This window comes from Schistocerca serialis, chromosome 1 (genome assembly GCF_023864345.2).
Source record: "Schistocerca serialis cubense isolate TAMUIC-IGC-003099 chromosome 1, iqSchSeri2.2, whole genome shotgun sequence".
Taxonomy (NCBI): Eukaryota; Metazoa; Arthropoda; class Insecta; order Orthoptera; family Acrididae; genus Schistocerca; species Schistocerca serialis.
Genome location: NC_064638.1, coordinates 606,947,668 through 606,962,146, shown reverse-complemented (window position 1 = coordinate 606,962,146; position 14,479 = coordinate 606,947,668). Strand labels below are relative to the sequence as shown.

Here is a 14,479-nt window from a genome sequence, read left to right as displayed (position 1 = left end):
AGGATGCTTTCTTCCTCAAATATGACACTACTTCAGCTGGCACCTACTCATCACACGACTACCAGTCACACTTTCATAGATATATTCGCAACGAAATCTCCGAACAGAATAATCCGCACCTCTCAAATATCTGCGCCTGGCATGTCTGCCCATGACATCATTTCCATGACGTATTCCCTAGAATGCCCTAGATAGAAACAAAAACTGTCTACATACCGAGACCTCAAACGCATAAATTTACCTGAACTCGAAACTGAGGCACAAGAAATAGTTTGGGGGATGACCTCTACTCCCCTCATGGACATAAACGACAAACTCCACGATTTCACTAACAAAATTACTCAACTATATGACAAATATGCTCCAATAAAGACCAGAAAAGTAAAAAGGCAACCTGCACCTTGGCTGACTGATGAACTAAAACAACTCATGAATCTCAGAGATGCTGCACATCGAGCATACAAGATACACCCTACACCTGAAAATCACACTGTATACGAGCAGAAACGAAACAAAGTCAGTCAAGCGGTGAGAAACGCTGAGCTCAGACATGCCCGTACATTAGCTGACAATAGATGTAGACCAGCTATCCTTTGGAAAAATCTCCGTAGTCTTGGTTTAGGCAAAATAAAAGTTGCAGAAAATCCCATGGTCCCAGCTGAAGAACTAAACCGATTCTTCACATTACCTGCAACCAAAATTGATCCGCAAAAAAAAAACAGAGAATCATTGATTACTTCATTGGGATGAACGACTGTAGAAAAGAAAAATTCTATCTACAGCACGTCACTTGCAGTACTGTCAAGAAAGCCATAATGCGGATTAGATCAGCATCTACTGGACATGATGGTATCACTATCCAGATGGTAAAACTTATTATTGACCAACTACTGCCCTCTATAACAGACATTTTCAACGATTCATTAATCACAAGTGTTTTCCCTGAGGCCTGGAAACTGGGACAAATTAAGCCACTGCCTAAAAAGGCCATCGCCACAGCAGCCTCTGACTACCGCCCCATCTGCCTTCTTCCTGCACTATCAAAGGCCTTAGAATATATAGTTCATGACCAGCTCACCAACTACCTAACTACTAACAACCTACTAGACGAATACCAATTAGGTTTCCGTAAACATCGAAGCACAACATCCGCTCTGATAAAGGTGACAGATGACCTGAAACTTGCCATGGACAGACAAGAAGCGACTATCATTTGCTTCTTAGATTTCAGCAAAGCATTTGATACTGTCGACTTCGACATCTTACTAGCCAAACTTAGCGGTCTAAATTTCTCACCAAGCGCAGTGCAATGGTTTCGCTCATACATGACGTCTCGTCAGCAGCGCGTCCTGTCTGGGGATATAAAATCACAATGGCGGCAGGTAGTGTCAGGCGTTCCCCAAGGCTCAGTATTAGGTCCTATACTCTTATCTCTTTATGTCAATGATGTGTCATCGGTCCTGACCTATTGCAAATACCATATGTATGCTGATGACCTTCAGTTGTATCTAAGTGCGAAACCAAGCAATCTCAAGAAAGCTATTGAAAATTTCAATACTGACCTCGATGCACTGTCAAAATGGGCACAGGACATAGGTCTAAAACTAAACCCATCTAAAAACCAAGCGGTACTAGTTGGTCACTCTAAGCTCATTAGCCCAAAACATCGGGAATCCGTACCACCTCTTATCCTAAATGGAACAAATATTAACTTCTCGCCCTCAGCAAAGAGTTTGGGAGTAATAATAGATGAAAATCTAAATTGGACAGAGCACGTAACTGCAGTGTGCAAAAAAGCATCAGCATCCCTTCATGTCCTACAAAAATATAAAAAACTCTTCCCTTTCGATCTGAAAAAGAAATTAGTACAAACGCTTATACTCCCAATCATTGACTACAGCGATATTATCCTACAAGGCCTCTCTCAGGAAAATTCCCGACGTCTAGAACTGGTCACGAATGCCTGCGTCTGATATATCTGTGACGTTCAACTTTTTGATCACATTTCACCAGCATATGCAAAATTGTCCTGGCTGCGTGCAGACAAACGCAGAGATTTCCATACACTCTGTCTCATCTACTGCCTTATAAATGTACACTGTCCCTCATATCTCTCCTCGTCCCTAACACTCATGTCGGAACAACATGACAGAAACACATGTTCCCATCATAATAAAATCCTCTCCGTTCCACTGCATCGCTCAGTCACCTTCTCCAAGTCCTTTACAGTAGCGGGAACCCGACTCTGGAATAACCTCCCTCGTTATGTTAGAGAACTTAAAAACATGACCGGCTTCAAAAAACAGTTAATGACGTATCTACTTAAGCAACAGTAATGCTTTCCTCTGTACATGAGTGCACTTCACCTCATTACTTCCCTCTCTCCCCCTCCTTAAACCTCCCTTATCCAAAACTCGCTATACTAGTAAACATCTACTTTACACACCAAAATATTAATGTACATCTGCACAATCCTTCATTACTATTGCCAATCTTTCTCATGTTTGTCATTATTATTTGATTTTTTTTTACTGTTATTATTATTGCTTTCACCATAATCTGTATGTATAGCATCTGATGTAAAAACACTGCCAGCATTTACTTTATTAGGTCTTGGTCATGTTTATCATTATTATCTGATTTTTTGTTTTACTGTTATTATTATTGCTTTTATCATAATCTGTATGTATAGCAACTGTTGTAAAAATACTTCCGCATTTACTTTATTAGGTCTTAGTCACTACTCTTTATTCATATTATCACTAGAGTAAGCTAATTTTCTCATTTAAACTATGTTCATGATGTAACTCTGATGTGTGAAATGCTGCATGTGTGGAACACTGGTCCGATGTAAGAGAGGGCCTGATGGCCCTAATCTGATCAGGTTAAATAAATAAATAAATAAATAAATAAATAAACACAGTTGGTAGTGATGTGTTTCTTGCTGTTAGGAGTAGTTTATCTTGTCGCAAAATTGAAGCAGATAGTTCCTGTGAGTTAGTATGGGCAGAGGTCATTGTTGGCAACCAGAATAAAATAATAATTGGATCCTTTTACAGGCCTCCCAATTCAGATGATACAATTGCTGAAAGGTTCAAAGAACAATGAGTTTGATTTCAAACACATACCCGACTCATACGCTTATAGTTGGTGGTGACTTTAATTTACCCTCGATACGTTGGTGAAAATACATGTTTAATTCTGGAGGTATTCATAAAACGTCATCCAAAATTGTGCTAAGCGTATTCTCTGAAAATTATTTCGAGCAGTTAGTTCATGAGCCCATGTGAATAGTAAATGGTTGTGAAAACGTGCTTGATCTCTTAGTAATAAATCATCCTGAGTTAATAACTAGCATCAATATGAATACAGGGATTAGTGAACACGGAGTTGTTGTAGCGAGATTGAATATTATAACCCCCAAATCCTCCAAAAATAAACGAAAAATATACCTATTCGAAATAGCAGATAAAAATCCACTTCGTGCCTTCCTGAGAGACAATCTCCACCCCTTCCAAATTAATAATTTAAGTGTGGACCAGCTGTGGTTTGAATTTAAAGAAATAGTGTCGGCAGCAATTGAGAGATTTGTATCAAATAAATTAACAAACGACAGAGCTGATCCTCCTCGGTACACAAAATGGGTGAGAATACTGTTGCAGTGACAACGAAACAAATGTGCCAAATTTAAACAGACGCAAAATCCCTGAGATTGGCCACCTTTTGCAGAAGCTCAAAATTTAGTGCGGACTTCAATGTGAGATGCTTATAATAGTTTCCACAGCGAAACTTTGTCTCAAAACTGGCAGAAAATCCAGAGAGATTATGGTCGTATGTGAAGTATGTCAGTAGCAAGAAACAATCAATGCCTTCTCTGCGTGATAGCAATGGAGATACTATTGAAGACAGTGCTGCCAAAGCAGTGTTTCTAAACACAGCCTTCCGAAATGCCTTCACAAAAGAAGACAAAGAATTTGATTCAACATGAGGAACATAGAAGTAAATATCCTCGGAGTAGTGAAGCAACTTAAATCACTTGATAAAGGCAATCTCCTGGTCCAGACTGTATACGAATTAGGTTCCTTTCAGAGTATGCTGATGCATTAACTCCATAATTAACAATCATATATAACTGTTTGCTTGATGAAAGATCCATACCCAAAGACTGGAAAGTTGCACAGGTCACACCAATATTCAAGAAAGATAGTAGGAGTAATCCACTAAATTACAGGCCCGTATCATTATCGTCGATATGCATTGATATTGTGTTTGAACATTATGAATTACCTCAAGGAAAATGGTCTATTGACACACAGTCAACATGGATTTAGAAAACATTGTTCTTGCAAGACACAGCTAGCTCTTTATTTGTATGAAGTGTTGAGTGCTATTGACAAGGGATTTCAGATTGATTCCGTATTTCTGGATTTCCGGAAGGCTTTTGACACTGTACCACACAAGTTGCTTGTAGTGAAATTGCATGCTTATGGAATATTGTCTCAGTTATGTGACTGGATTTGGATTTCCTGATAGAAAGGTCACAGTTTGTAATAATGGATGGAAAGTCATTGAGTAAAACAGAAGAGATTTCTGATGTTCCCCAAGGTAGTGTTATTGGCCCTTTGCTGTTCCTTATTTATATAAACGATTTCGTTGACAATCTGAGCAGCTGTCTTAGGTTGTTTGCAGATGATGCTGTTGTTTATCGACTAATAAAGTCATCAGAAGATCAAAACAAATTGCAGAACGATTTAGAAAAGATGTCTGAATGGTGCGAAAATTGGCAGTTGACCCTAAAAACAGTAAGTGTCAGGTCATTCACATGAGTGCTAAAAGGAATATGTTAAACTTCAGTTACACAATAAATCAGTCAACTCTAAAGGCCGTAATTTCAACTAAATACCTAGGAACTACAATTATGAACAAATTAAATTGGAAGGAACACACAAAAAATGTTGTGGGGAAGGCTAACCAAAGGCTGCGTTTTATTGGCAGGACACTAAGAAAATGTAACAGATCTACTAAGGAGACTGCCTAGACTACGCTTGTCCATCCTCTTCTTAGAATATTGCTGCACGATGTGGGATCCGTACCAGATAGGATTGACGGAGAACGCCGAAAAAGTTCAAAGACTGGCAGCATGTTTTGTATTATTGCGAAATTTGGAAGAGGGTGTCACTGAAATGATACAGGATTTGGGCTGGGCATCATTAAAGCAAAGGCGTTTTTCGTTGCAACAGAATCTTCTTACGAAATTCCAATCACCAACTTCCTCCTCTGAATGTGAAAATATTTTGTTGACACCAGCCTACATAGGGAGAAACGATCACCACGATAAAATAAGGGAAATCAGAGCTCGTACGGAAAGATATAGGTGTTCGTTCTTTCCAAGCGCTATAAGAGATTGTATAATTGTGAAGGTAGTTCGAGGAACCCTCTGCCAGGCACTTAAATGTGATTTGCATAGTATCCATGTATATGTAGATGAGATTGTCAGTGTCCTCAAAACATTTAGAAAATTATTCCTCTAATTTTTTCAACATGACAACGAATTCAATATTTGTGTTTCATTCAATGCCAGTGAGCACAGAGAAATGAATGGTTTGTTTGTCAGTAGTTGCCCCTTCCACAATGTGATTGTGTTAATGCATCCCCACCAAATAAGAAATGAGATCTTTCTCAGCTTGCATGGTCTTACTGTGGATCATGTGCACTCAAGTACACTTGAAGTGAGATGTCTGCAATCCATTCTGGATGTTCTAATTTCCATTCCTGCCTTCCTCTTTCCTTTAGAAACTCATCAGTAGAGGATCTTAAATCGAAAAATCATTCCAGGCATTCCCCTTGATTTAACCAGCATTCTTTACAGTAGTATAAAATATCACCATACTCTTCACTCATTTCCATCAAAAACTGTTGCAACTGACTATGTAATAGTGCTAGTGACTTCAGAAAATTTACTATTTGCACCACCAGTTTCATCACTCTCTCTGTATCTGCTAATTTAGTATGAAATGCTTATTGATGTACAGACGAATGAATCTCATACAAATCATCTGTTGATTGTTGTAATGTTTTGCTCTTTTATTGTCTACTAAATCTTTAAATTCTTTCTGCATAGTGTTGTAATGCGCTGCATAGTGAATTTGTGGCATCCGTCGATTGTGTGACTGCGTAATAGATATTGAGAATTCTCATTCTTCCCTTCTGTGATTTCCGTTCATATTAAAAATTGGGATGATGATTTACTAGAATGCCTATTTTGTGCAAAAAACCACTGGACCTGTGAATGTCCTTTACATCACAAATAAATAGCCAAGGATAAACAGTGCTGACACCATGATTCTGCAGAAGTGAAGAAAGTCATGCCAACTGCAAAATGCCACACCAAATGCTGGAAGAAACAAGTGCTGCATTGCCCTGCTAAATGAAATATTGTGCTGTACTGAGTAGTTCAGAGAAGGACTGAGCTAGATGTGATGTGTGGATGTGTGGTGTAGCAGTTAACGTCGCTAGCTGGCATGCTTAGAGTTACCAGTTCAAATCCAACCAACAGCAATTATTTGTTATTTCGTATTTATTGTCTCTGGAATATTTTGAAACATATTATATTGGTAATGTTTGATTGTTCTCAAACATTCGATGTTTTGTGTAAATAGCAGCACTCTCCATTCAGGAGGTCTGTTCTGTTCTGGCCGTTAGCTGGTGATCGTAATAAACATGCTTTCAGTGTTAAGTGTTGTAATTAATTGTAAACCATGCCATTTGATTTTCACTACTATATGACACTGTCATAAGCCTTTTGGAAATTTGCACTGAATTCCCACACTTTCTCAGTAATGTATCTGAAGGGGGACAAATGATCTAATGTGTCACTGTGTCTGTGGAAATTGCATTGGTAGTCCTCATGTAGTTCTTGAGGTATGGAGATCAGCCTGTTTAATAGGCACATTGATACCATTCCTCAGATGTCTTCATCCAGAATTTGATCTTCATATAACTTTTGGATAAAGCACAATAATTCAAGCAAAGATTTGCTTTTCTTCATGAGTCTCCATGTGCTTTCTACACCTATTTGTTCTTTTGAACTAGTCAGGTTTTGTCAGGTTACTTTCCATTTATTTGTAATTTTTTCTTTTACTTCTTCCAACAGATTTCCTAAGTTGTATCTAGTAATTTCAGCCTCTTTTCTGTTTAATTTCCATTTGAATTTTCTTTTTATTTTTGGTATTGTTAAGAAATGAAATAAGTACTTATGGCTGTAATCAATAACTGTTTATTTATGCTTGTGATGGTCTATGGATGCTCTCTGTATTTTACTTTAACATTTATTTCCTTTATTTATATGGAGTTGACATATAGTTTATAATTAATTTATGTTTCTTTTTTTTGTGAAATGCATGTGGTCATTCAACTGAACCACCTGTTCTTACCATATTCAGACACACAGGAATGATTCATGTGAAGTACTGCATCTATCATGTGTAGAAGCATTCATGAGGCAGTATGTCCTAATTGTTGTGAGAAACAAATTTAGGTAGTTGTAATTGGCACAGACAGTAAATGCACTGTTCTGATAAGATGTTATGAAATATGACATGTACTATAATAATAACACAAAAGATTAACAGGCATATATTTAGAAAGGGGGAATGGACTCCTAGCAGCAAATAGTATTTTGTTTTTCCTTTCAGAAGGCTGGTGAAAGTTCAGTGCCAAAATGCTCAGTAACTCTTATTATTTTAATCTAACTAGCTGTGTGTGGTGTTATTAGATGCTTATTGAGGATGTATTTAAGGACTGTGATCTTCATGTAATTTGTGAAAAAGCACAATAATACATACAAAGAAAGAGAAAATTTCCATTCCGGGAAGCTTTCAGTCCAAAAATTTTACTATCAGTTTGGCTGCCAATAGAAACCATTGAATTCTTCACTTGGAATTGAAGGTGAAACTTAACTTGGTGAAACAGTTTTTCAAAACACAAAGTGCAAATCATGAAAATATGCCTTTGCATTCCTAAATTGCAAAAGACTAGATATTTTCTTTAAGTTCATAATGTACTGCCTTATGTTTTTTTGTGTGTTTCAGAGGACTGTTGACTATAATTATTACTCAGATTTATCCAGCATTGTTGTCTCATATGTTTTTCTTTTTTGTATGAAGGTCACGAAAGATGGTTGAAGTTTTTGACGAACTGTCAGATACGTTATGCAAAGTCGCAGATCTGGCTGAGTTCATTAGAATTGCTCATCCAAAAGCAGCATACTCACAAGCAGCAGAAGATGCATGTGTTAGCATCAGTGGAATAGTTGAAAAGTAAGTTTGGATGGCTGTTATCTTTGTTAGGAACTGCACGATCATAATGTTGTTGTCATGTGTAGAGAATTTGAATACTATTTAGACCTAGAATTTGTTTCTGGCACTTGAAGTAACTTTTCTCTCCGTGCTGTGTTCTGTGTTTGTAGATAATGCCAGTGTTTCACTGTAATTTGGATTCCACATTAAACGCAACTACTTCTTGATTAATGACTGAATGTGCAGGTTCACAAGCATCGTGCAATGTTGTTGCAGGTTTTGGTATATCACTGTAGGTATACCATTGAGGTCCCCTCCCACCATAAACTTCTTTTACTCACTACATATCTATTCAGTGCTTGCACAACTATTTTTCTAAACTTGACCCACAGTACCTTTATGTGCTCTTACATGTTTCGAATTCCTCATTTCTCTTTGTCTAGTTTACTGAACATATGAATATTTCTACTTTTTTAGTTGCTGTTTGTACTTTGGTAATCATTGTATGACTACACAAACCAGAGTGGGAGATGCAAGTCAGAGATACTGAATGACTACTGCTCTGTAAGTTCCGACTCTACCATAAGCCAGCACAACTGAAGAGGGTGCGAATGAATTAATCTGCATTGTCCAGGGTTATATGCACACCATTATAATTACCTGTCTCTAAAATAGCAGCAATGAGGTGAAAGGTTAAGCGAATATATGGACCAGATTATGTAATTGAATGAAATTGGATAGATAAAATATCCATTCACCAAGTGGCGCCAGAACATGCACATAAAAAGAGGTTATAATTAAGCAAGCTTTTGGAGCTAGTGTCTCCTTCTTCGGGCACAAAGATTGAAGGGGAAGGAAGAGGGGCAAAGGAAAAGTCACCCAGAAGGTCTGGGAAGACTGTGTGGTAAGTCTCCCTGGCACATAGTTCTGGATGACTTTTCCAGAATCCATCCCGTCACCTAGCTCTCTCCAGTAATTTTCCTTCACCCCTCTTCATTCCTCTGCAATCCTTGTGCCGGAAGGAGAAGGCACTGGCTCCGAAAGCTTGCATAATTATAACCACCTTTTTTATACGTGTTCTGCTGCCACTTGATGAATAGATTTTTTTATCTATCCAATTACATTATATTGTCAAAAATGATTGTTTTCATTGTTAGACTATATAATTTAGGTGATAGATGCATTGGTGTAAATTTTAATTAGAGTTTATTCTTTTAAACCTGAATCAGTGTGACCTTTCAAAGCCAGGGAACATAGACTTCTTGTTCATGCAACCAGGAGCGTGATAAAATGCAATGGTCAATTCTGCTGAATATTAAAGTTCACTTAATACAGTTGCACCATTACTCTATGGAAATTCTAATAAAGTTTCATTATTGTTCATAGTAGTAATTCAGTATTCAGCATAACTTGCAATTTTTATGAAGTCCCACATGAAACTAAACCGAAAAATTTATAAGTATAAAAAAATTTAGAATATAAATGATTGATTGGTTGCCTGATTTATGCAGGGAGACAAAACAACAATGGTCTTAGCCCACTGTTACCCATACTGAAGCTGAGTTTACTGTATGGTTTCTTTCCCTGTAAGTCCAGTAGCAGGAGGCCTTTTACACAGGGACAGTTCCTTCAGGAATTAATGAGCAAATATTCTGTTTCATTTGGCCTCCAATTCTTCACATTGGAAGGTAAAATGTGGCACAGTTTTAAACCCCTCATAACACAGTTTGCACTTAGGGACTTCTTTCTCTATGCCCATCATTTGTAAGTGTTTCTCAAAGTTTCCATGGCTGGTCATCAGTCCTACCATGAGTTTAATCTGTCTCTTGTTCAAACTCAGGATTTCAGAACTTCTCTAGAAACATTACTTTGGCATCATTAGTTTGCTGTGTTTCTGTTTTTGGGATCTTAGTCCAGTTTTTTGTGTGCTGCCTCCTAATCCAGCTACATAGTTTTCATCTTACCACCACCTTACTGATGGTTAGAACAGGTTCTGCTCCAACAAATGGAGTCAATGTACCTGTCTTAGGTAGCTTATCAGCTTGTTCATTGTCACTGATTCCTAAGTGACCAGGGGCCCACAGCATATTTACCCTGTTGCTTTATCCTTGGTTCACTTGGGTTTCATGGCATTTGGCAACAATATTTGGTCTTGTTGCAGTGGCTCATAGAGATTTTGGAGCTGCTTGTTAATAAATGTAGATGGCATGATTCTTGTCACACCTATGCAGATTATCTTCCATGCATACTCTGGTAGTAGATATTTCCACCTGGAATATTGTGGTCAGCTACCCTAAAGAGATTACTCTCTCTAGTGTAGGCTGCATCCCATAAACCCCAGACCCAGCACTTTAATATGTTTTTGATCCTTCAGTAAACTAGGCTACAGCAGTATTGAGGTTTGTTCTTCCACCGCTCACTACTTCAAGTTGTTATCTTGAAAGGTTTATTGAAGCAGCTGGAAGTTATTCTACAGCTGACAGACATATCCCTGACCACTCTTTTACTCACCACACACACTGTTTGTTGTGGGATTCTGGCTTTCCTAAAGCTTTTAGTTATTTCCAGTTGTTAATCTGCCACCTCGGTTGTAACCCAAAGGTGCAATGGGGGATGCCCAGCATGGTTTCCATCCCAACAGTGGCCGTGCTGCTAATTCCATCTGTTACGGTTAAGCAGGTCAATCTTTGTACCTTTCCAGGCTCTTTAGTAGCCACCTTCCATTGTTCTTTGTTCCACCATATGATAGCCCCATAACTTATCGTTCCATGTCAACGAACAACCCTTACTAAGGTGGCGATCTGTCTTGGCGTGTAGGTCAGAATGCATTTTACTTGAACATTGCATGAGAACGTTGAAATGAAAAATTAGAAATAACATAAAGATTTGAAATACCAATTAGACTGACTGAGTAACCTACACAATTTCTCCTCCTTTCATTTGTAGTGGGGCTGACCTGTTTTGAGGGCTTACCTGTGTAGCTGGGGATAACAAAGTCCTGACCTGCTATATTTGCCAGTTGGCTTTATTTACTGGCATACACAATGGTCAGACGGTGCAGTGCTGGTGGCTGAACAGTGGCCGAACATTTAACAGCACAACAACAGATATAGTTAATCATATGCGACAGTTGTGACTAACATTAGAGGTGGCCCTGAGGAAAATGTTGCAGATTAATATGGCTTGTGGATACTGGGGCTGAACATTGTAAGCAATAGTTTCTTTTAATTCTTTCAGTTAACGTTGATCAAAATTCCAAGTATTAAAGGTGACACAAAACAGAATCAAAAAGTGAATATCAACACTTCAAAAAATTAGAAGGTGGCTGAATTTTCAAGAGTAGTTCCCATTGTTTAATCCACAATACTTTTATGTAAGAAAAAGACTTTTTAGTAAAACTTGCCCACCTGTTGCCAAGATTGTTTTGACTATACTGCAGAAGTTTCGCCCAGAAACCCTTAAACCATCCTCAGTGCAGTCTCAATCTCTCCCCATGCAATTTCCGTAGTTTTGGAGCCCTGAAGAAAGACATATGTAACGACTGGGTAGCTTTGAACGAACAGGTGCGTGTGTGGGTACAATCATGAATGCTTTTGCTACAATTTCTGTTGTCGATTCAGCGATTGGGAACAAGATGAGGAAACATGAGAACTGATGAATGATCAATAATATGTACTTATTTTCCTGCTTTGTTTGTGGAAGTGTTTGTTGGATATCCAGATTAATATTTCCAAGGGCATTGAAGCTTCGGGCAGTGTTTGCAGCAGAATTTCAGGCTTAGTCTGTTGTGCACACTATGCACAAGAAATACATGTGTGTGTATAATATTCTATATCTATCATGCCATTGACCTTTCCCCCAATATTTAGCTTCCACATCGGCATTTTTTGCACACTATAGCAAGCTAGAGCGTGTAATGTTTCTACAATTTCCGCGTAAATTATAGAACCATTTGCCCTTCCACTGTCTCAAACACATGATATTTTAGATTGGAGTGGGAGAGAGGAACCCTATCTACTGCGCGCCATGTGCCTGTGTGTGCAGGTGTGAAGTCAGTTGCGAGCAAAAGGTCGACGCAGCAGTTGAACAGCACCGGCAAGTACTTGTCGGGTGATCCATGGAAGTTGTAGTGAAAGCACACGGAAGAAGCACGTAAATTCTGTGTTATTCTGTGCTGTTTGTAATTGTGACTATTGTTAGCGAAAAAAGAACAATTGAGATTCGGAATTGTGAATAAACTCTTATCTTGGGCTTGCTGGAGGCAAGACGTATTTTACGATTTGTTTGTAATAGAGTCATGGTTGTTAAGCCAACTATTTGCTAAATTGACTTAAATCTGTCTCTAATGTGAGATGATATGATTGACTCACAAGAAGTCTGATATTTATGTGTGAAGTGTGAATTTGGTTCTTTATGAAGCTCAAATATACCAATAGTTGTTGAAAAGTATTCTTCGAGTACCTAATTATTTTGCAAGTAGAGAGAGTCTTTAAGGATCCTGAAACTAGCATCATTCTTTGGAGAAGAAATTTATAGAGAAGAAGTTTTTAGAGATTCCAGAAGCCAGCTATCCAGAGAATAAGATCGGCTGTGTATACCAAGTAAGTTGACTCGTATAAGAGAAGTGGGAAGTTTGCACATACACTTCACACACTCTTAGTCGTCAAAATTTTAGAACGTGGCAACTGTGGCAGGATTGAAGAAAACAGGTATTTTGAGACGAAAAAGATAGAAAAAACTGTCAAGTGTTGCCATAGCAATTAAGCATAATACGACAAGAGAACCATTAAGAGTAACTGGATTATGCTGGAGTATCTGTGGAGAAAATTTGTAAAGGCAAATAAGGGAGAAGACGTAAGAAAGTCACAACTTGAAAAACCGGAGAGAAGATCTCAATGTATTAGACTAAGAAGAGATATGCCTAGAAAGATACGACTAAGAAGGTCTGGTGTAGGGAGTATACAGCTCTCACATGCATCATGGGGATGCAGACATGGAAACCAGCCTACATCCAACACCGCCAGCACCAGCTGCTGTTCACCGGTGCTGACCTGCCGTCATATCCGCTCACCTATGCTGCAAGAATTCTACACCGGGTGAGCACAAAACAGAACTTTAGTACCTTAGCAAGAAGTGATACAAACCATTTAATGAACTTTATTAATGTAGTTATTATACTTAAAGTTAATTTTTAATGCTCACAAGGTCTAAAGCTTGTAAAATTATGGATCACGTTCAGCAAATTGGAGGTACGTCAGGACCAGCCATGGCTATGAGAATTACTAAAGAAGGGCCTGACTGGTCTGAGTTAGTAAATCTAATCAAAACTCAAAATGCTGCTCTAAGTAAGGAACTAAGAGTAGTACATTCTCGTTTAAATGCTCAGAATGAAACTTTAGGATTGTTAAATGCCATAGTCAACTTGCAGAGCAAAGAATTTGCTAATCTGTGTGAAAGCGTGAATGCTTTAAAGATTGAATTTGACATCTTGTGTGGCAAAGTAGAGGATTTGAAATTAGACTTAAAGAAAGAATGAACCAATTCCTTGGACATTCACGTAAATCAACTGTTCACTGACTTTAGTCAGAAACAGAATGATCAATTACAAGATTTAGCAAAAAAGTTATAATTTGATATTGAGGAAAAATGTAATACTGTAGAATCAGAAATCAATGAAAAGTTAGGACTATTTGAAAATGTATGCAATGTTAAGTTTGATGCTGTAAAGCAGGGATTGTATACTTTAAAAGAGAGTGTTGAAAAGCAAGATAAGTTAATGCCAATAATCCAATCGCAAATTACTGGTGTAAGTATACGAGTGGATAATGTAGAAAGAAGGTTCCAAGAGAAGATAGCAAACTCTGACATAGTAAATATAAGTAGTTTGGAGAACAATTTGGAGGGCTTATAGATCAAAAAGTCACGGAGAGAATGACATCTGGGAATGTGTCGCCTATTGTTTCTTCTGAACTTTCAGATACCCGAAAGGTTATAGATGACTTGTGGAAAGAATTCAAAATTATCCAGGACAAAGTGGAAAAACAGACAACTTCACCCAATGTTGTGTTAACTAGTGAAGTAGTTACTGATTTACGATGGCGAGCAAATTCGGGGTTATCGAGACAATCCCCTAAGTTTAAGCCAGATGGAGATGTCCATCCAACTCATTTTTTGAAAAGATT

At 38.0% G+C, this 14,479-nt stretch overlaps 1 protein-coding gene across 4 annotated transcripts in view; it reads left to right on the top strand.

Moving 5' to 3' along the window:
- LOC126477410 (mitochondrial intermediate peptidase) overlaps nucleotides 1-14,479 on the top strand; it is a 130,835-nt gene that overhangs the window by 19,654 nt on the left and 96,702 nt on the right. For all 4 annotated transcript variants that reach the window (XM_050103613.1, XM_050103614.1, XM_050103615.1 and 1 more), the window contains exon 3: nucleotides 8,166-8,318. In XM_050103613.1, the coding sequence (XP_049959570.1) occupies nucleotides 8,166-8,318 (153 nt within the window). The remainder of the gene's footprint in view (nucleotides 1-8,165; nucleotides 8,319-14,479) is intronic.